General features: G+C 44.5%; 2 protein-coding genes and 1 pseudogene across 16 annotated transcripts in view; 2 read left to right on the top strand and 1 right to left on the bottom strand.

Annotated features, from left to right (window-relative positions):
* Positions 1-802: 802 nt before the first annotated feature.
* Erp29 (endoplasmic reticulum protein 29) lies at positions 803-7218 on the bottom strand. The gene is made up of 3 exons (XM_075980631.1): positions 6986-7218; positions 3251-3389; positions 803-1586 (listed from the first exon to the last, which is right to left on the bottom strand). The coding sequence occupies exons 1-3, from the start codon at positions 7127-7129 to the stop codon at positions 1087-1089; spliced, it is 783 nt and encodes a 260-aa protein (XP_075836746.1). The 5' UTR covers positions 7130-7218; the 3' UTR covers positions 803-1086.
* A 95-nt stretch (positions 7219-7313) lies between these two features.
* The window catches only part of Tmem116 (transmembrane protein 116), a 68382-nt gene continuing 52779 nt past the window's right edge, over positions 7314-22916 (top strand). For 5 of the 15 annotated variants that reach the window (XM_075980515.1, XM_075980496.1, XM_075980525.1 and 2 more), the window contains exons 1-5: positions 7314-7531; positions 20090-20182; positions 20558-20718; positions 21272-21318; positions 22204-22267. In XM_075980515.1, the coding sequence (XP_075836630.1) occupies positions 20575-20718; positions 21272-21318; positions 22204-22267 (255 nt within the window). In that variant the 5' untranslated portion in view covers positions 7314-7531; positions 20090-20182; positions 20558-20574. Of the gene's footprint in view, positions 7532-13649; positions 13988-20089; positions 20183-20259; positions 20327-20557; positions 20719-21271; positions 21319-22203; positions 22268-22916 lie in introns of those variants that run through there. The other 10 variants (XM_075980615.1, XM_075980604.1, XM_075980582.1 and 7 more) reach the window with 7 other exon arrangements.
* Positions 16340-17037, top strand: LOC142851660 (small ribosomal subunit protein uS17-like; annotated as a pseudogene).

Here is a 22916-nt window from a genome sequence, read left to right as displayed (position 1 = left end):
GTTTATTAAGTGTTGGTTTTGCCAGGCAGTGGTGGCACACACCTGTAATCCCAGCACACAGGAGGCAGATCTGTCTGAGTTTAAGGGCGGTCTGATTTACAGTGAGTCCCAGGACAGCCAGAGCTGTAAGAAGACAAAAAACCTTGACTCAAAAGCCAAAACCATAAAAATTTAGTGTTGACTAAGTAACTTCCAGTGATACTGTTGGAAAGTAATTTATCATTTAAATCTTTGGAGTGATTGTTCATCTGGTTGTGTACCTTTTTTTTTTTAATAGTCTCATGTACCCTAGGCTGGTCCTCAAATTGATTATGTAGCTGAAAGTGATCCTTTTTTTAAAAATATTTATTTATTTATTATGTATACAATATTCTGTCTGTGTGTATGCCTGCAGGCCAGAAGAGGGCACCAGACCTCATTACAGATGGTTGTGAGCCACCATGTGGTTGCTGGGAATTGAACTCAGGACCTTTGAAAGAGCAGGCAATGCTCTTAACCTCTGAGCCATCTCTCCAGCCCCTGAAAGTGATCCTTGTACCTCTACTCTGTCAGATTACAGATGTGTGTCACCACATATGGCCTTGATTGTATAAATTCTAAAAAGAATGCATTAGTACAACTAAGAACTTGCTCTATAGAAAGAAAGCATGATAGATTACAGAGGGCATAAAGTCAGCAGACAGCATTCTCTACCTCACCATTCATGGTTCTTCAGAGGGTGATGCCTGGGATAGAAAGAAATCCACAATAGCTGAGACTCAAATTATACGCCAAAAAAGTACAATCTGAAAAGAAAACCATCTAACCAAAACAAGACTTTTATTTGTTCAGCATTAACTCCTCTGTAGCACCAATTCCTCTGCTGGGGCAGCTCACCAGCCTTGACAGGCTCTCCACACACACACTGGCTTCTAGGGATGTCCTAAGTATGATCTCAGCAACATGAATGTCCAGGCATACTCAGGGTTTAGGTTTCTGGCTCAGGACTGCTTTGTTCCACAACCTTGTACTCCATAGGGGCCTCACAGCCAGCAGGTGGCTCTCCCTTTCCCAACCCCAGCAAACCCTGGAAACCCTTGTGCCCTGTCACAGCTCCTCCTTGTCAGCCCCCTTCTTCCGGAAGGCAGTCAGGATGTTTAAGCTCTTGTGCAGCTCTTCTTTTTTGCTGTCGCTCATCTTGTTCTCAATCAGCTTGCTGATCCGAGTCATTTCTGAGGCTGGGAAGTCTTCACCTTGGTCCAAGATTTTCCCCATGATCTTCAGGTACTGGCTGGCCCACTTCTTCTCTGTCTCCTTCACACCTGAGAGGCCATCCTGCCCCCTTTTCAAGATGGCCTGGCGGGCCTCTATGCTGGAAGCCTTGATGAACTCGCCCGCCAGGGCATCGTAGGCAGGCAGGCAACCAGGCATGCCTAGGTAGACCCCCTGACCCTTTAGCCAGCGCTGGATAGCGCCAACCTTAATTGCCCCACTGTATGGGACAGGATTCTCAAAGTCCCCATCCCGAAAGAGGTAGAAGACTGGGTAATTCTCTTTGTCCAGCTTATATTTCTCACTCAGCTCCATGTTCAGCTTATCACCATAGTCTGTGAATAGAAACCAAATATGAGGAACTAGCAGAACATTGCTACGGGGGCCTGCTGAGCAGACAGAGAAATAGAAAGATTGCCTGTACACAGTCTAGTGTGAAGTTTCACCAGAGTCCTGTGTCTAAATGTTTTCCCAACATGCCTTAGCTTTGTAGTTTTACTGTGTCATTCACTGAGTCTTTTGGGGGTGGTATTTTGTTTTTGGGGAAACATTGATCTTCTGAATATTGTATCCACTATGTGCTATGTTATGTGTGTGAGGGCCTAGTCACAGTTCAGATGTCAAGGTCTGACGCTACATTCACAGTATCTTTGTTTTTTTTTTTTTGGTTTTTCGAGAAAGGGTTTCTCTGGTTTTGGAGCCTGTCCTGGAACTAGCTCTTGTAGACCAGGCTGGTCTCGAACTCACAAAGATTCGCCTGCCTCTGCCTCCCGAGTGCTGGGATTAAAGGCGCGCGCCACCACCGCCCGGCTCACAGTATCTTAATAAAATAACTCGTATCTTAACAAATAGTTTGGGGGTGAGGAAGCCCATGATCCACACTATGAACACAACTGGGATCAGCCACATGAAGATCTGGGGGTAGTGGACAAAGACCTGGGCAGGGACTGAACTTGGGAGTTCATGAGCTAATACAGCCACCCTCACTGCAGCATTATAGAAAAGGAGAGCATTTAGTGAATGCAGACCCTGCCTCACCAAAACTGGAGGAAGACCAGTGAGGAAACCCGTCATGTGGAGGAATGAAGTGCTCACTATGTGGTGGCTCTGACACTGCCCCCAGTGGGCCTAGTGGCCTCCAAGGCTAAAGGGTGGTGATGGCTGCCAGGAGCTCCTCCTAGTCTTTTTTAAAAATGATTTATTTTTACTTTATGTGCATTGGTGTTTTGACTGTATATATATCTCAGGTGTCAAATCACTTGGAGCTGAATTACAGACAGTTGCGAGCTGCCATGTGAATGCCTGAAATTGAACCCAGGTCCTCTGGATGAGCAGTCAGTGCTCTTAATTGCTGAGCCATCTCTCCAGCCCCCTAGGTCTGGCATTTAACTGCACCATTAAGTCTTGTGCATCAGTCCACTGGTCTGAGACACAGGTGATAGTTCCATAGTACTTCTTTCAGAGAGGTATTGGGACAGAACTCATGGAAAGCAGCACAGTGGCCTGGCACATAGTAGATACAGGATGAAAGCTGGCTCTGTTGCAGTTATTATTCACCAAGCTCTGAGGGAACTGACTGGAAATTGAGTAAACTCACCACTAATTGCCCTGGAGAAGTGTTCTAGCCAGCTCTGCTACCAGACTGCCAGAAATTCCCTAGGACCTCCCAGGTCTTCCTATGACTATGGCCGTAGAGACTGCCCATCGATTAGTGTTGGCACTGGCTCATTTCAGGAGGTGCTCAGTTCTTAAGGGAAGTCAGAGAGGTGAAGGTTTGGGAAGAGGAGTTGTTCCTTCAGGCAGCTATAGGATCATCTCTGGTTCCATGGGCAGCACCTGCTCCGCTTAAGCTTGCTGCAGGCACTAGGTCCTGACAGACTACACAACCAATTTCTCCAAGTGAATGGCTCAGGCGCATTACTCCCCCACCCACCAGGGAAATGAGCCCCACCTTCCTTCATCCCAAGCCCCTCCCCAGTCATCCTGGACTTGTCCGTACCTGAGATCCCCACCTCTGCCACCAAAAGATCATCGCTGGAGGCCGAATTCTCAGCCAGCCGTTTGAATTCATCCTGCTTCTCACCGTAGGGGTACTGGGTGTCGAACTTCACCAATACAAACTTGCTTTTGGGGATGACCTGTGGGCGCATAGAGCTGAGCAAGTCAGGTGTTCAGGGACTTTTAGAGCTAATTCCCCTTCCCAAGGGGCCCCTGTTTAAGAAACAGTGAAAACGAGCCTACACAGGAGACAAGCTGTGTGAATGCACTGATTCCCCCAAAGCTTAGAATATGATTCCTTTGTGGGTATCACACTGGGTGTGCATGTGTTCACATCCACAAAAGATAGAATAGTGCATAAATACCTAAGGCCTTCCCTTCCAGGGTCTTTGTCAGTAAACACCAAATACTCAGGATGCTTTGGCCATAGAGGCCAGAGTTTGAACTGAACTGAGCAATTTCAGGTCAGAAGGTTGATGAAGAGGCCATACTTGAGTCCATGCCATCTCCTAAGGCCAGCATTCCCTTTAGCTACATCTGTCTTAAACTGTCAAAGCCAGAATTTTAATTGTGGTAGTTAATTTAATGAAGTGGATCTGTCTCTGCCTCCTGAGTGCTGGGAATAAAAGCGTTAACATACATGTTATGTTTGAACACACAAAATTCCATTCCTTTGGTTTGCTGGGAATGGAGCTTCAGGGAATCATAATGGTCAGTCTACATTTAACTTACTGATGAGCCCAAGACTTCCTTTTGGTGGCTTCGTTCAATGTATACATTTTATCTAATTACCTTTGGTCAATAATACTGCCTACCCATTTTCAAATTAAAAAACAACTTATTTTTATTATTTTTAGTTATATATGTGTGGCTATGTGCATCTGAGTACAGGTACCTAAGAAGGCCAGAAAAGGATGCCTGATCAACCTTGAGCTAGAGAATGACAGGCTATAAGCTGCATGACATGGGTGCAAGAGCAGTGTTTGTTCTCAACCACTAAGCCCTCTCTCCAGCCTCCTCCATCAGCCTTTCACACAGTCCCAGACTGTCATATTTTCATCACAGGCAATCGCTGGTGGTGAAAAGGCCTTATTATTTTTAACATTCACTTTATTTTACCTATTTAAGGATATTAAAACTGCCTAGGGACATCAAAGACATAAGCCATCGGGAACAGGTCACTGACACTAAAAAGTCAGAGCTCCAAGGGCCCAGCAGCAGGGAAGACTGAAAATATAAATCGGCTCATATCCCCGTGGCCCAGCTGCCCTTGTTTCTGCTCAACACTAGTCCCACTCTGCTGCCTGGAAGCCTCTTCGTCTGCCTCTGTCATTCCAGGGTCAGTTTAAATGTCCTCTTCTAGTGAATAGGAAGATCCAATCTCCTATTACTTCATTTCCTTAACCCTCTCCCATCTCACTCTGAAACCTTATTATTTGCTCATTTTCTGTCTTTCCCACTTGGATTTCTAAGGATAAGGACCATGCGCCTGTTCTTGAGTCCCAGTGTCTCATGGCAGACACACTGAAAAATGTTCTGAAGAGAGCTCTCACAGGCTTGGGGAGCTGATGCTGCATGGCTGGGAATCAAGGTGAGTAGAAGCGGGATGGTGTTTCAAAAGCACAGCACAGGCTCCCTACCAGGGGACCTCATTTAGAATACCGAGTACCAATAATCATAGGGTGGCTGGACACTGGAGTAAAAAGGAGATTTAGCTAACAGGATGCAATAGTGCTGTTATGTATGTGTTATGTGTGTGGGAGTCAGTTTTCTTCTTTCACCAACTCTAGTGGTCAGGCTTGGTGGAAGTGCCTTCCTGCTGAGTCATCTTATGGCCCCTTCACTGGGATTTTTAAAACAAGATCTCATCAAGTTACCCATACTGGCCTTGAACTCATGACCTTTCTGCCTCTGCCTCCTCAGTTCTGTGTGTTGACACCTTTGCCTGGCTGGTTTTATTTATTTCTTCACTATATAAGAAGCTGTTAAAAGCCCATCATGTCCCAGACATCATTCTAAATGAACACAGCAATGAACAGCATAGGGGCTTTCATCTAATGAAGCCTTTTAGTGATGGTCAAAAATAACACTGTGAAGAAAACCCATTCTAGTTGGAAATCACTGAAAGACAAAACATGTAACAAGATTCCTGGCAAAAATTTGGAAGCAATAGAGGAGGCACCTGTTGATTGACGTGAAGACAACATACCAGATCCACTGTCAGATGCTCAATGAATAATCTGGTGTGCCGTGTAGAGAGTCAGAGAAACAAATCAGCTGCTTCATATGCTTGTAATGTTCTATGGGAGATTTGAAACTGACAAGTTTAAAGAAAATAGTGACGGAGCAACAGAAATGAATGAGGGGGACCGTCACGGGGGCCCAAGAAAGCAAGGCAAGGCCCCAAGCGGGTAATATTTAACCTAAGACAGAATAATGTGAAGTAACTTGTTTCAAAGACTGGCAAGGAGTGTTCCAGTCACAAGGAACAGTGCCGAAGTCCTAACAGCTGTGAGCTAGGAAGTCAGGCTTGTACTGGCTGGAGAGATTGGACAAGGGGGCAAATGGCTAGGAAGTGAGAGGTAAGAAGGGGATTCTATTGTGGAATCTCAAGGTGCAGTCAGGGGCCATTGGGGTCCAGTGATGAGTGCAGGGAAGCAGTTGGTAAAGATGGTAAACACTGACAAGTTAAACTTACGGTGCTAAATGCCTTGTTCACACTTGGACTGCTGTATCAAGAGTAGATTGCTATGTAGGGTTGAGTGGGTGATTAATAATACGGCAGACATTTTTTTTTTAATTCCTAAGGACAACATTGAATGGGCTACATGTGCAGGATCCTTTTCAAACAGCAACCCTGTCCAAAACGGACGTGTCCAACCACTCGAGACAGGCTCATTTAGTTCTCTTTTGATTTTCAGTTCCTCACTATGAAAACAAAATAAGAAAATGACTACTTCTCTCCACACTTAGATTGCCCAATAGAGGAAGTGAGAACTGCTGGGGTCTGGGACAGATGCGTGAGGAAAAGGTTGGGTCCACACCGTCCACTGCATTCAGCTTCCAACATTGCCACCATTCATTTACCCAGACCTGGATACCACATTTGGGGGGGTGGGGGGAGGCGCTAGGGCTAGTGGCGCTTCTTCCGTGCTTTGACCTGGTTTTTGTTCATTTCTTTCTCTGCCCGAACATGCTTTCTACAGGTGTCAGAAGTGCACCTTTTTAACCCTTGCACTTTGTAGGGGTCCGCGCTCTATCATATGGTTTGCACATTGGCACATTGTCAAGCAGGCATCCATCCTCAGAGAAGAGAGGGAGCACACTTGCATGTTAACGTGCTTAATTTTCTTCGCCACCCCCACCCATCAAGGAACCCAAGAGCGTCGACCTCGCCCCGCCCTTCAATCTTCCACTTGGGACTCGTGGATTGGATCTTTCCCGGCATTGTCTTTTCCCTATAGATAAAGGGAAGGAACATTTAGGTCCCTTGACTGTATAGCTCTTTTGTAGAAGGAGGTAGCGAGTAGCCGGCTTGCAAAGCAAAGGCAAGGGTTCCGAGTGATTAGCGTGCGCCCTTATTCTGCCAACACTGGGCCTATAGGATGGTGGGATATCTAGGGATGGTCCCTATAGAGTGCCTGCTTGCCACCCCTCGGGGACCAACGTCCTCATGAGCGCACGCGCCCACGGGAGTCTAGCTGCACCTGCGCACGACTCCCCCAGTCCTCATTACCTTGTAGAAAGTGACTGTGTCCAAGGGAAGGGCGCCCTTCGTGTGCAGGCCGCTGCCGCCATGAGGAGCAGAGAGGAGCAACAGGCCCAGGAGAATAGACAGCAGTGGGGAGAGGGAAACGGCGCCAGGGACCGCGGCAGCCATCACAGCGATTACGGGAGCCGGAGATGAGAGACGCGGCCGAGCGCTCCGAGTGAGCTCTCACGTCACTTGGAGGGCGGTCTCGGAGCGCGCAGGCGCACACGTGGCCACTCCAGGCGGCTAGAGCTCCCTTTAGGGTGGAAGGGACAGGCCGCTTGAGGGGCGGGGCAACGAGAGACAACTGCGCATGCGTGGCCCGCGAAGCTCATGGACGCGGTCACGTGACGGACGAGACGCTGACGTGAGACTGGCTAGGCTGGCTCTTCTAGGGTGAGGAGAGGCGCGAAGCGAAGCTTCAACAATTCCCGAGCTGCCTTCTCTCGCCTTGGAAGAAGATGAGGCTGCTGCCCCCACCTTGCCTGCGCTGGGGCGTCATGCTGACTGTTGGAATCCGCCGTCTCCTTGGTTAGTCACCTGTCTGTCACTGGTAGTCGTCGTCCTCCCCGTGTAGGCCGCAGGCCCCTTAGGCTGCAGCCCTGGTCAGGCCCACCGGGTACTTAGGTGCTGTGGCCCTCCCTACCCCAGAAGCTCGGGGAAAGGCCTGTTGGTATCCTGCTTGTGGTCAGGTGTGGCAAGAGCGTGCTCGGATGTATAGTGAGAAAACAAGCATTCGTTTTGAGTGGCTATCTTATGCTCCCCCCCCCAAGTTCCATCCTCGGCACTCAAGGATCTGGGCCTGGTGTGTTGGCACGCATCTTCAGTCACACCACTCCTGAGACCAAGGCTGTGAACCTGAATTCAAGGCCAGCCTGGGCCACATGGTGAGTTCTAGGCCATCCAGAGTAAACCTAGTGAGATCCTGTTTTAAAAAACAAAGCAAAACAAAAAAGTTGTGGCACACTTAGCAGTACTGGGTAGGCAGAGACAGGAAGGTTCCCAAATCAAGCCTAGTTGAATCAGTGAGTTCCAGATTAAGAGAGCTTTTCAAAAAAGATGGTTGTATCATTGAGGAAGACAGTGAGGTTGGCCACTGGCCTCTACATACATACATGGACATTCACACACACACACACACACCCCATATATTCCTGGGAATTCAGCTCAGCAAGTGCGTTAGTATGGGAAATGGACCATATTACCAGCCGCACCCCCTTTTTTGAGGCAAGGTCTCTGTGTAGCCTGGGCTGCATTCTAGTTGAGAATCTTCCTACCATGGCCTCCCACGTACTGTGTCCATCACCACACCTAGCTAATGTAGTAAGTCTTTACAATTGTATGTTGCTTGGCATCTATGTTGACCATAAATTGTACTTTCTCATGCTAGAAATAGGGTTCAGTAGTCACCACTAAAAAGTTTTATTTATTTTATGCACATGAATGTTATAGTTGACTGTATGTGTATGTACTGTGTATGTGTCTGGTGCCAGAGAAGGCCAAAAGGGTGTGTTGGCTGTGAAACCACAGTTAGGTATGGTTTTAAGCCTTCATGTGGATGTTGGGAATTAAGCCCTGGTCCTTTAGGAGAGCAACCAAGTGTTGTAGGGGTTTCTGTCCTGCCCAGTTCCCACAATCATTAAGTCCTAAAGAAATCACACAGAGGTCTACATTAGTTATAAACTGATTGGCCCATTAGCTCAGGCTTCTTATTAACTCTTATAATTTATATAGCCCCATTATTAGCCCAGTATTCTTATCTGTGTTAGCCATTTGTATCTTATTCAGTGAGGCAGTCACATTTTGCTTCTTCTGTGGTTGGGTCAGGACTGCAGAGGAATAGGCTTCCTTCTTTCCAACATTCTCCTATTCTCCTTGACCCCCCTCTGCTTCCTGTCTGGTTGTCCTGCCTATAATTCCTGCCTGGCTACTGGCCAATCAGCGTTTATTTAAAATATAATTGCCAGAATACAGACCATGGACCCACACCAGTCAAGTGCTCTTAACCACTGAGCCAGCTCTGCAGCCCTCCTTCAGGAGTCCGTCTTCCTCTTCCACTCTCGATCTCCTGTTATTTTTATGTGTATGGATTTTTGTTTGTGTATATATGTCAGTGTACTATGTGAGTACCATGTATATACTGAGGACGCCAGAAGAGGCCATCATATCCCCCTGGGACTGGAGTTACAGACAGTTGTAAGCTGCTATGTGGGTGCTGGTAATCGAATCCAGGTCTTCTGGAAGAGCAGCTAGTGCTCTTACCCCCCTGAATCATCTCTCCAGCCACTCAGTGGTTTTCAGTATGGGGGTTCTACACTTGCTGCCCAATGCCCACCCCTCTAATAGCTAGCTGCCCTCCATTTGACTGGCCATGCTTACCTTCATATCACACTGAATGCTCAGTCACAGTGTGACTTGCTGGGATTCATGCCTACCCAGGAAACTCTCCCCAGGAAACATATTTGGACATTGCTGTGTCCTAAGAAAGACCTATGTCTTCCTCACTTACACGTCTTGAATTCTGTGTGAAGTCTCCAGGGCTGCTATCTCCCCAGTCCATATTAAAATCTTTAATCCTATTTCATCTCTTTCCTAATCACTGCAAGGGTATTTATACACCTTGAAAGATCCTGTATTAAAAGTCAGTCCTGCTTAGAAGTGTCAGAATCGTATCCCGGAGATGATTTAGAGCATGACCTTGAAAGGGAGGAAGCATTGGTTAAGCAGTGACCAGTCAGTGGCCAGGAATCTGTGAAATGGCAAACTAGGGAGCAAAATAAAGACTCACTAATCTGAAGGGTTCAAAGCCACCAGAGATTTTAACTGAAATGTTGTCAGATCTGTGTGTGAAAATATCACCCAAGCATGGAGGGAAAACTGGGCATGGAAGGACACACCTTTAATCCTAATCTGGCTTAATCTTCCTGGGAAGGAGAGCAATGGGGACTGGAAAAAAATCTCAGGAAGAGTTTGGACTAAGCACTGTCTTAGTCGTGGATTAAGTTGTGTGCCTCATGTGCACTCTGATTGCATTTGGAGAGGTAGTTATTATAATACTTACAGAAATAATTAAAGCTAAATGAAATCATACAGGTGGGCCCCAACCCATGGGGCCTGATGCTCCTTTAAGAAAAAAGAGATTACAACCCAGGCAATGGAGGCACACGCCTTTAATCCCAGCACTTGGGAGGCAGAGGCAGGCCTGGTCTACAAGAGCTAGTTCCAGGACAGGCTTAATAGCTACAGCGCTCTGGCTAGGACAGGTGGATCTCTTTGAATGGGAAACCACCCTGGTCTACTTAGTTTTACAAAGTTGGGTAGGAAGGAAATGGGGGTATGAATCTAGAAAGAGTTGGAGAAGGAGGGTAATAGCATCAAAACATGTTATATGAAATTCTCAAACAACTAAAAACTGCTTTTTTAGAAAAACAGAATAAGTTGGGTCTGGATGGTAGCTTACTCTGTTGTGTACAATTGCTGATGTCAGGCTGTGCAACACATAGACCACATTTTGAAGCCAAGTGCCAAGGAAAAATGACTATGTTGTGTTCACACAAGTCATTAACTGTTGTCTGTCAGGGCACCAGCTTGTACCAACTGACAAATCATTTGATTTGTGCGAATAAACAACATTGCCTGTGACTATATCAAATCAAAGCAGAGACTCTACGTATGAACTCTACATATGTTGCATCAGATACACCCACACGGGGAACTGTATAGAGTTCCTCCATTTTGACCCACCACTTGTCGTGAGCCTCGTGTAAGACACTGGCTAAAGCGAAAGCCTCCAGCTTCTTCATCTTATGCTGCTCTCTCCACTTCAGCATTTGAAATGGCCAGACGCCTGGGCCTGTGCTGACAACCCTGAACCTGTGCCTAGTATGACTTTTATGGCCCCTGCAGGATTTGAATTAAGATTGTATCAGTTCAACTTGAGGACAGCCTCTCAGAACTCTGCAGCATCTGTTCCTCTCTTATGGCCATTATGTAATCTGTGTAAACATACGACAGGGTAATGTATGAGCTAAGAGTTAATGCCAGTAACTAATTCTGGAATAAAAGGACCTATGACTGCTAGGATCCACATACTTGAATTCAAGATTTCTTGGTAAGTTGCAGCAAATCTAACAAATAACTTTGTGAATGGATTGTTAGTCAATAAGTTCTGATGTGAAAAGACACAGATGATGTTTGTTTCTGGCACAATAAGCTCGTGATAGTGAAAAAAAAGAGTTATACTTACCATTAAGAGACTTTGGAGCCAGGTGGTGGTGGCTCACACCATTAAATCCCAGTACTCAGGAGGCAGAGGCAGGTGGATCTCTGTTGAGTTTGAGACCAGCCTGGTCTACAGAGCCAGGGCAGGCTCTAAAGCTACACACAGAAACCCTGTCTCAAAAAACAAAACAAAAAGTTAGCACTACAATTATTGTATATATCCAAAAAGTGTATGTCATAAAATAGCAGGACCTAATCTTTGGTAAATTTGAGAAAAAGAACTCAATGTGTATATTATATAGGGTTATCCCCCAAGCCTAACTGCCACCATCTTCAGATCAGATGTGCCCAGTTCCAAAAGACCATCACAACTAAGCTTGTTGATTGTTAACATTCCCTTCTAGGAGAGATGAGAGGGCTAAAGGACCCTCATCTGAGAATCCAGCCACTCCTCCCAACTGACTATATGCAATTCTGCCCTAATTGTGCAATTCCTCCTAATTTAGGGAGGAGGTAGAGTATCCAGGCTGTGAAGGACTAGGAAGGAAGCACTAGCCATGCAGCCTGTGGGCTAGTTTTCATCCATGCTGGGTACAGACCTCCCAATGTGGCTGTTTTAGGGTCACCGAGGCTCCTGCTTTTAACTCTTCATTCATGCTTTGTAAGTAACCCTAATAAACTCCTTAGTTAGCCAGGGTAGACTTTGATGGAATCAAACTTTGTCATTTGGACCTTATGAGGAAGGGGTAGGACATTGTTTAGACTCCCCCAACCCATAGGATGAGAATTCTGTAGGGAGCAAGGGAGGGAGGGAGAGAGAAGTGGATCTCCGGAAGTTCAACGCCACAGCTCTGTAAGTCAGCTACAGCTACACAGAGAAACCCTGTCTCTTTGAGGAAGAAAGAAAAAAAATTTGAAAACTCTTTGTAAAACGTTTACCTTTTTTCAGTTTTCTTTCTTTTGGGCGGAGGGGTGTTTGAGATAGAGTTTCTCCATGTGACAGTCCTGACTGTCCTGAAACTCACTCTGTAGACCAAGCTGAGCTCGAATTCAGAGATCTGATATGGGATTCCCTTCTATATGCTATGAATAAGTTTTATTACAAAATGTTACCCACCATCTCAGGCATGGATTCACATAAGACCTAAAAGAAGCTTAAGAAAAAAAGAGGACTAATAGACCCACAAAAAAACAGGAGCTAAGTGTGGCTTCTTGGTAGCAGCATTTTCTTGGGTGGGCTTTGTTTGCTAGAAGCAAGCAGAAGCACAATTCCTTTAAGAAAAGGCTTCCTGATTGAGCATTAGCAGCAAAACTTGTGTGGCTTCTTTAAGAGCCAGATTCTTGGCTCATGCTAACAGCATGAACTCTGGCTCTTTCAGGAGGTCCTGCACTTAAGTGGGGTTGTAAGGAGCATGCTACTAATTGCTTAATGGCAATATAGACCTGCTGTGTCCCTGGAGCTGGTGGGGTGAGCATGGCCCACAGAGGAGGTGAACATACCTCTGCCATGTTGGACAGGGCAGAGGCAACAGGCAGAGGCGTGGAATTGATCCTAGTCATGTCCACTTAGCATTTAGAAAAAAAAAAAGGTGCTCTTAGTCAGGAAATGATTGGACACACAATAAAGACAGATTTAGACAGAAATAAACCTCTGAATGGGTGGTCATATTGTGTTTTAAAAATGTACATGGGCTTGGAAGAGAGAAGAAAAAGAGTATAGACAGTTGTAAAAAAGTTTAAAAAAATAAAGTCTTTAAAGAGACAGTAAAAGTAATATAAAAGAGGACAGTCATAGATTAAAGGAGTAAAGAAAAATAAGCCATGTAAAGATGGAATATACACAGATAGTCTGGATTATGTATATTATCGTGTTTTCTTTGAATTTTTTTGACTGCAGAGAGACATTTGATTCTGGGGGCTGCTATGTTAAACAAACATAAAGGTATCTTGACTTCAAAATTTGGGTCTAAGGATATGTTGCTTTGGAAAAGAGGTTCTGCTTTTGTTTCTACAGATTAGAACCTGTAGGTCCCTTCCAGGCTAATGTGGTTTAATGGGGCAAGATCTCCCTGAAAGGTTTCCATGAGCCCTAAAAATACTTTGTCCAACAAACAACAGGAGAAAGTTATGTTTGTAGAAAACTATCCCCAAATTCCAAAAATTATTGCTTTAAATGTTTTCATTTGAATATATATATTTCTGCTCTTGTTTAAGGTATTGTGTTTATGCAGCTCATTTAAAAAATGTAATGTATAGTTAAGAAATACAGATTAATAGGTGGTCATCCTATAATAGCCAAACTTTTAGTCATGATAGATTTTTCTAGATACATAGAGATATATTTAAGTTAGATAATCTTCAACACTTCAAAGAATTACAAATATGGCATTTAAACTGTTTTAAGAACTTAGACTTTTCTTAGTAGTGAGACATATCTGCTTCTGGCACAACCAATTCAGAGAGGTTGATGGACATTGAAGAAACTCGTTATGGAATTTGCCTTCAATGTGACAAGGCTAGCCAATTGGGCAAGAAACTGCTCTTGCCTAGACTACTTGATGGTATGCTGTATGAATTAGACATGCAGGACCTACAGATAAGTGACTACTGAATTTTCCAAAAGACGTGATGATCCTTCAGGGCTCCTGCTTTACCGAAGAAGCTGCCAGACATTCTGAAGGACACAGAAGAAAGCAACTGACAAACTTTGCCAGTACAAGGTGAAACAAATCTTCAAATTTTCTTCTTCACTGGAAAGTCTACCAGGTATTATAGGCCTGCAGGTTGAAGATGGATGTCCCAGTGTTACAGAAGAACTTTGAGTGACTGTCCAGGCAGCAAGATGTCTCTGTCAATTCTTGAGTTTTGGAAGTTGCTTACAATGCACCTCCTATTTACTTAGGTAATATTATATCCTTCTGGGGTCTTTGAAGAGTGAAGATAGTTACAGTTTTTTTTAGTTATGAGAAAAGATAAATTAGATATGAAACTTTAGATTCACAAAGAAATATTGTAACTAATTCTTGCTTGATACCTATTTTGTTATATGTAATTTTACTATGTTAAAGATAAAACATCCCTTTTTATTTAGACAGAAAAGGTGAGATGATGGGGGGTTCCCCTCTGTATGCTATGAATAAGTGGTTAATAAAGAAACTATTTTGGTCAGTGGCTTAGCAGAGTAAAGCCAGGCAGGAAATTTTAACAGAGATATATATAGAGAAGGTTGAATCAAAGAGATGCCATGTAGCTTCCCAGGAAGCAAGAGGTAATAAACCACAAGCCTCTTGGTAAAATATAAAATAATACAAATGTTTTAATTTAAAATATAAGAACTAGCTAGAAATATGTCTACCTGTTGGCAAAACGGTGTTATAATTAATATAATTTTGGTGTGATTATTTGGAGCAGGGTGGCTGGGAAATGAACAAGCAGTCTCCTCCTACAGAGATACACCTGCCTCTGCCTCCCAAGTGCTGGGATTAATGGTGTACACCACCAGTGCCCAGCAAAACATTGACATTTTTGACATTGCTCATTTCTGAGTATATGAATGCTCTGGGTATGCCCCATTAGAATGGCTATCCAAAAGTGCTTTTCTGGTTGTGGTTAGTATGGAAGACTTAATATTTTTTCCATTTTCATAAGTGTGTGTGTGTGTGTGTGTGTGTAGAGAGAGAGAGAGAGAGAAGTGTATTCATATTTATGTAAGCACATGTGGGTGTGCATGCAGAGGCCTGATCTTGACGTCAGCAGTCATATTCCATCTCTATCCTATGCACTGAAGCAGGGTCTCTCACTCTAACCTAGAGCTCGCTGATAAGGCCAATCTTGTTAACCAGTTTGCTCTAAGGATTCCCTGTGTCCATCTGCTGGAACTATAGGCAGGCTGACATGCACACCTGGCATTTAGGTGGGTTCTGGGAGTCTGAATATTGGTTATTAAGACTTGTGAAGTGAGCTCTTTACTTACTGAGCCTCCTCAGCTATAGAAGTAGATTTCCCCCCCACCTCTTGATATCCTTAGAACTCATTATGTAGACCAGGCTGGCTCAAACTCACAGAGAACCCAGAGATCTGCCTTCCTCTATCTCCCAAGTTCTGAAATTAGTGACATGTACCACTATACTCTGATAGAATTTGATTTTGGAAGAAGGGAAGGAAGTACATTGGTTGGAGGTGGTATATTGACACCTTTATTATAAATTACATTGCAAAAGTAATTGTTGTAACTACTTTGAGTGTTGCCCTGATGTGGAAAACCTAAAGGCTCACCCTGGCTATTCCGTGGAGGTTAAAAGGAAGGGGCATGCTAATGGATGCTGTAATACTAAGTCCAAATACAGATGGTGGAGCACCATAATGGTATAAGGTTTTATTTTCTGGGGAGGTTGTGGATGTAGTTTTGTGGTTCTACTGAAGTTTGAGTTTTGCAGTGTTTTTTCCTTGGACTTTCTTAGTAGCTATGTGACTCTAGAAACAAATGAGTTTGAATTGGGAATAATTGCAGTCATTGCTAATGTTTGGGTTTTTATTGGTGGTGGTTTGAATAAAAATAGACCCCATAGGCTCATAGGGAGTAGCACTATTAGTGGTGTGGCATTGTTGGAGGGAGTGTGTCTTAGTCTGTTCCTGACGCCTTGGGATCCAGATATAGAACTCTAAGCTCCCTCTCTAGCACCATATATGCCTGAGTGCTGCCATGCTTCCCACCATTATGACAATAGAAACCTAGCCAGCCAGTGGTGGTGCACGCCTTTAATCCCAGCACTCAGGAGGCAGAGGCAGGCGGATCTCTGGGAGTTCGAAGCCAGCCTGGTCTACAAGAGTTAGTTCCAGGACAGGCTCCAAAGCCACAGAGAAATCCTGTCTCGAAAACCAAACCAAAACAAACAAACAAAAAAAGACAATAGAAACATAACTAAGACAGTGGTGGTTTGTTTTGTTTGTTGAAGGTTTCTATTTGTTGAAGTGCTGACAGTGACTGCAGGAAGGGTCCTGATGCAGAATAACATATCCACTGGCGAGGATGAGAATCATGTTCACTGCCTGGGCCTCATTTATGCTGATTCAGAACCAGGAAGTGAAAATGCACACAGATAGATAGTTTAGTTTTGCCCACAGGTCAGGTGTACCCAGAATCCCCATACTGTAAAGATTCATGGTGAAGAAGGAAACCCGGGAGTTGGCCCACCTCTCTTTTTCTCAGGCTGCCGGGAAGATGGCAGACATTCAGACCAAACGAGCGTACCAAAAGCAGCCCACGATCTTCCAAAACAAGAAGCGTGTTCTGCTTGGAGAAACTGGCAAGGAAAAACTCCCTTGGTACTACAAGAACATCGGTCTAGGCTTCAAGACACCCAAGGAGGCCATCGAGGGCACCTACATTGACAAGAAATGCCCGTTCACTGGCAACGTCTCCATCCGAGGTCGGATCCTGTCCGGTGTCGTGACCAAGGTGAAGATGCAGAGGACCATTGTCATCCGCCGGGACTATATTACATCCGAAAGTACAATCGCTTTGAGAAACGCCACAAGAACATGTCTGTGCACCTGTCCCCCTGTTTCAGGGATGTACAGATCGGCGACATCATCACTGGGGGAGAGTGTAGGCCCCTGAGCAAGACCGCGTGTTTCAACATGCTCAAGGTCACCAAGACTGCTGGCACCAAGAAACAGTTCCAAAAGTTCTTACCTGGAACAAATAAAGTTATTTTCTGGCTACAAAAAAAAAAAGATTCATGTGACCCCAGTGAATTCTTCAAATCATGTGCTGACCAAATTGTATGGGTCCTGGTTAGGCTGATGTCTCCTAGGAGAGCACTGAGCTATAGCCAGGCCTGGAGATTGACTTGTCTATGCACCATGTCAAGGACACAAACAGATCACGCTGTTTTCACTAGTGGCAGAAGCTCTTGGAAACAAGCCTGCTTTAGCCTGTGGAAAGGAGGTGGCTGAAGAATTCTACTTCTCACCAGTGTTACTGAAGAACATGAATGTAGATGCTGGCCAGAGTTTATTTGTGCAAGAAATGACCTTCATTGTAATATAATATAAAGTGTTGTTGTTTTTTGAGACAGGATCTTTATAGGTAGCCCTGGCTGTCCTGGAACTCACTGTGTAGACCAGGCTAGCTTGAACTCACAGATACCTGCCTGCCTCTGCCTCCAGAGTGCTAGGTTTAAGATGTATGTCACCATGCCTGGCAAAGGTTGTTATTTTTATATCATGAAATTTCTCACAGGCTACTCTGCCCAAATCCCAGATACACTCAGTATAGTTATTCTGTCCAAAAAGAATATTTTAGCCTGGTATGACTTTTAAAAATACCTCCCTGGTGATATGCAAGATATTCATCAGTGTGGCTATAGGATAGGGCCATTTCAGGCTCCCTCTCCTCAGCTGCCCAAGGATCTAGCTGGGGACATCCCCATGGACACCTGGCGATGGATGAAGCTAGAGACAGAGACCCACATTGGAGCACTGGACCGAGCTCCCAAGGTCCAAATGAGGAGCAGAAGGAGGGAGAACATGAGCAAGGAAGTCAGGACCGCAAGGGGTGCGCCCACCCACTGAGAGGGTGGGGCTGATCTAATGGGAGCCCACCAAAGCAAGCTGGACTGGGACTGATGGAGCATGTGATCAAACTGGACTCTCTGAATGTGTTGGACAAGGAGGGCTGAGAAGCCAAGAGCAATGGCACTGGGTTTTGATCCTACTGCATGTATTGGCTTTGTGGGAGCCTAGTCTGTTTGGATGCTCACCTTCTTAGACCTGGATGGAGGGGGAGGACCTTGGACTTCCCACAGGGCAGGGAACCCTGACTGCTCTTTGGACTGGAGAGGGAGGGGGAAGGGGATGGGGGGGATGAGGAGAAAGGGAGGGAAATGGGAGGAGGGGAGGAGGTGGAAATTTTTAAGTAAAAAAAAAACCTCCCTGGGCAGTGGTAACACACACCTTTAATCCCAGCATGCAGAAGACAGAAGCAGGCATATCTCTGTAAATTCAAGGCCAGCCTGGTTTACAGAGTGAGTTTCAGGATAGCCAGAACTATACAGAGAAACCCTGTCTTGAAAAACAAAAACAAAAAAATGTGGAAAAGACTAAAATGTTAACATATGTGTTTGTTAGGGTTTCTGTTGCTGTGAAGAGACATCATGACCACAGCAACTCCTATAAAGGAAACATTTAATTGAGGTAGTGACTCACAGTTCAGAGGTTTCATCTATTATGATTGTGGCAGGACATGTAGCATGCAGGCAGACATGGTGCTAGCTACATCTTGATCAGAAGGCATCAGGAAGTAGTCTGTGACACTAGGAGTAGCTTGAGCATAGGAGAACTCAAAGCCCACTCCCACAGTGACACACTTCCTCCAACAAGGCCACCTAATAGTACTCCTAATAGTACTACTACCTTGGGGGACCATTTTCTCTTGAACCACCACATTCTGCATCCTATAAGATTATGGGAACCAGTTACATTCAAATTACCATAGCATAGATGTTTATACATAGAAATCACTTAAAATTTGGCCATCATCACCACTGTAAAGCTTTCAGGCTAGGTATTGTGGCTCAAATCTGTAATTTCAGCACTCTGGAGGCAGGATTGTTACAAATTCAAGGTCATCCTAGGCTACATAGCAAATTCAGGCAAGGCAGGACTGCAGTCACAATGAGATATTATTTCAAAACAAGGACAAAAACACTAACAGCAACAAAACATCATGGACATTTGTTAGTTTAATGACTTCTGTTATGTAGATGGATATGTAACATGCAGTACCTATCATGGTCATTGAACATACATACACCTGAACTTGTTATAGAGCTTCTTAGAAAAAAGAATGGGGCTTGGCTGGGGCAGCTGTCTGTCATGTACAAACTCCTGGGTTCAATCTCAGAACCACACACGAAGATAAACACAAGTCAGCAGCAGAACTTAAATACAGAGGCAAAAACTGAATATGACTGATATCATTGAGTTTGGGTTAGCCTTGTAGCAACAGAAGGCATAGTTCTATTTACAAAGGAACTCCAAGGAGAAAGTGTACAAGCACACATATAAGCACACACAGGCACACAGGCTTGTGTGCAGAAAGGTGGCATAGATACTTTAGCAATATGCCAAAGGGAAAAGTTCTCTGAACAATCTGAGATTTGTCTTGAGTAACAGAAGTGTCTTTTGTTCAAGAGCATTTTCTTATCACGCAATGACGCTGTCATTAGTCTCTTCACCCTCAGTAGGGAGACATGATCAAAGACCTCCAAATGTTCCCAAGACTCTTTCTTCACTACCGATTTTTACTTGTTTAAGACAAGTTATTCTGTGCAATCATCCACTTAAAATGTCTGGTTTTCCATGCTAGACTATACTCTCACTCTAATATGAACACCATTTATTTAAATAGTTTCAGCCATGCAAGTGTTTGTTACAGTATGCAAGAGCTAGGATGTAGCTCAGTGGTCAGCATGCTTGTGTGACATTTGGCAGGCTGTAGACTCGGTCCCAGCCCTTAGACACAAGAGGTGTTTGCTGAGCACATGAAAGTATAGATAAAGCAGTGGGCGTTCTTGTGATTTCTCTCTCCCAGGCTCTGTCAGAATCCTCCCAAATACTGTCCACATGCTGTTCTATACATCGTTGTCCTATTCAGACTGTTTCTTGGTGCTCAAACATTTCCCCCTGTGTTATAAGCTCCTGGAAAGCTCTATCTAGATTCTTTTTTTTTATCTTTTTGTTTCCTATAATACATTGACTTATACAAAATTGATTACACATGCTAAGTAAATGGCATGATATAGAATAGTATTTAATATGTTAATATTGAATATAACAAATATAATGTCTTCTCTCACTGGACAGTGGTGGTGGCAGTGGCGCACGCCTTTAATCCCAGCACTCAAGAGGCACAGGCAGGAGGATCTCTGTAAGTTCGAGGCCAGCCTACTCTTCAGAGTGAGTTCAATGACAGCCAGGTCTATATAGACAAACCCTGTCTCCAAGAAAAAAAAAACTATTCTCTTCTTGATTTTCACTATTACTAAAACTTTGTTAATCAAGTGTGCCTGCCACCTTTTTCGTCATTCTGTCCCTAAATGGGTAAGTTTTAACAGGCCTCTGTTTGACTCCATTTTTCCTTTTTCTTTTTTCCTATTCTATTTCTTTTTTGAAATTTTATCTTTTTACTATAAAATATACTCTCTCTGCTTTGTATTGCTCCTGCTTCTTGCTCCTTCTTAAAATTTCTAATGTTTCTTACAACCTGGTTTCTTATGTCACCTGCTTTTTCTGTTTTTGTCCTCCTTTGCCCTTCTACCTCCTGCCCTTAAGATTCAGGGCAGGATTAGATGGGGTGGAGCCCAGCTGAAACAGGGGTGGAGCTACTTGTTAGGAGCCTGGCTGAGAAGGGCCTGGACTGGAGAGTTGCTGGGACTGAAGTCCTTATGGACCTTCCACTGGAGATTGGCCGTCTGGAAGGCAGATGGGACCCTGTAAGGTCAAAACTGGTCGTCCTCCCCCGCTTTTTGCTCCTTTCTTCCAGTCTGTTCCATGTCTTATTCACAGTGGCTCTCTCCATACTAATAACCTTTTCCCTCGTCATCATTTCCTCCTTGTCTCTCTTCAACTTTGTCAGTCAGCTTCAGTTAGCATTCTCTTCCTGCCATCTGTTTGTCTTCCCTTAGACCTTAGCCTTTCCTCTCTCTTTGTCATCTTGTTCTTGTAGTTTTTTCAACTTTGCTTTCGCAGTCAGTCACTTCCCGTTCATTGCTCTGTTTCCTTTAAAATTTTACTGTTTAAGGAGTTGGGTTGGGAGCAACAAGGTCCTGCCTTCCCACAGGTCTGCTCAGATTTCACTCCTTCCCAGACCTGGAGTGGATTTGAGGGTCTGTTAATAAACACTGGAACGGAAGTCAGGTTGAACATTAAATGTAGGATATTGATATCTCTCTCTCTCTCTCTCTCTCTCTCTCTCTCTCTCTCTCTCTCTCTCTCTCTCTCTCCTCTCTCCTCTCTCCTCTCTCCTCTCTCCTCTCTCTTGTTTAGTTTTTTCCTGCAATACAGTGGATACAGTTTGTCACAGCTACTCTGAGGTATGTTTTTTGAGTCTCATATCACATGACTTGGCAGACTAGAGAGCTGTGCAGCTTTCTATGTCTAGCTCCTGAGGGTTACATTTGACTTTTTAGTTAGAAATTCTTTCCTATGTTGATATTTTCTCACTAGTAAAAGGTCCAGGGGCTAGGAAGATGGCTTAGTAGATAAAGTTCTTGCTTCCTAAGCATGAGAAGCTGAGTTGGAATCCCCAGCACTCTCATGAAAAGCCAGCTGTGTGTTACCTGCCTGTTGTCTCAGACGTGAGAGACAGAGACAGAAGCTCTTGGGGGGCTGCTGACTAGCTGATCCAGCAGAATCTGGGAGCTCCAGGTTCAGTGAGAGAGCATGTCTCAAAAAATAAGGTGGAGAGTGATAGAGGAAGACGCTGACATTGACCTCTGGCTGCCCTCCTCTGCTGGGTCACCACACCTACTCCCATTCCCAGTGGAAGCAAGAATTGGAGTAACAAGAAGGAGGGAGGCCACTCATCTGAAATGAGTGGGCAGCCTGTCAGCAGGACTGGTGCAGACCAGCATCAGCACACACCTCAGCACTGCATGTGTTAAATGCTGCGAGGAAAGTGAACATGGCTGCTCGCATCTAAGCCCAGCACTTAGGGGACTGAGGCAGGAGGATCACTGTGAATTTGAGGCCAGCCTGGTGTACAGAGTGGGTTCCAGGCCATCAGAGGCTACCTAGTGAGAGAAATTGGAATGATAATGAAAAGATTGGCATGCATCTAGACAAGGAGAGCATGAAAATTCATGAAATACTCTAAATTTAAAAATATGTGTGGTATATTTTATATCAGTTATGCAAATAAATAATAAAACCAGAGTCTTATCACTGTATTGTAATAGCCAGTTGTCTGTGTCTCTCAGTGTTATAGGTTCAAGTTCGCTTATCACTTACGCTGTGTTCCAGAACCCACAGATGTCTGCAGAGGTGAGAGTGTCTTTCCATTAAGTTTGAACTGCTGGTGATTTAGCCTCTAAAGTAAGTGCCAGGAAAGCACCAACTGTGCACAGTGGAGAGTTCTGTGATTTACTAATACGTCCCTAATTATAATAGATGGGCAGTCCTCTGGCCAAGACTGCAAGCTGTACCTTCAGTTTCTAGAGATTAACTATTAAGTGTGACCCTCTTTGTACTGTAAATTGTTAAGGTTAAGGAAGCTGCTGTCTGAAGCCTGGGGCCTGTCTTGATGCTAAGTGTGGTAAGGCCCTCCTTCCAGGTGAGCAGCTGTCTTTCTTTTTCTTTTCCTTTTCTATGATTCTTTTTTTTCTTTTCTTGTTTTTTTTTTTTCAAGATAGGGTCTCTCTATATAGCCCTACATGTCCTGGAGCTCACTCTATAAACCAGGCTGTCCTCAAACTCAGAGCTACCTGCCTCTGCCTCCCCAGTGCTGGGATTAAAGGTGTACACCACCACGGCCAGGCTAGGTGAGCTTTCTGATCATGACTTGTGAGAACACTGGAGTGGCCAAGAGGCAGTTCCAAGTCTTGTTTGCTTGAAACATACTTGTTTGCTGGTCCCATCCTCCTCAGCAATTATAGTTTCATTTCGAAAAAAAAATACATCCTTTATAAAAATA

Source organism: Microtus pennsylvanicus, chromosome 1, assembly GCF_037038515.1.
Source record: "Microtus pennsylvanicus isolate mMicPen1 chromosome 1, mMicPen1.hap1, whole genome shotgun sequence".
Classification (NCBI taxonomy): domain Eukaryota; kingdom Metazoa; phylum Chordata; class Mammalia; order Rodentia; family Cricetidae; genus Microtus; species Microtus pennsylvanicus.
Note: the sequence above shows the minus strand (reverse complement) of the source record. Positions and strands in the feature narration are given on the sequence as shown.

Bases quoted from the DNA above. Each gene is read 5' to 3' on its own strand.
- Erp29 (XM_075980631.1), bottom strand. From the start codon at position 7,129: ATGGCTGCCGCGGTCCCTGGCGCCGTTTCCCTCTCCCCACTGCTGTCT. The intron at 3,390-6,985 runs GTAATGAGGACT...ATGCGCCCACAG, and splicing joins ACACAGTCACTTTCTACAAG to GTCATCCCCAAAAGCAAGTT. The intron at 1,587-3,250 runs GTACGGACAAGT...TTCTATTCACAG, and splicing joins GGCAGAGGTGGGGATCTCAG to ACTATGGTGATAAGCTGAAC.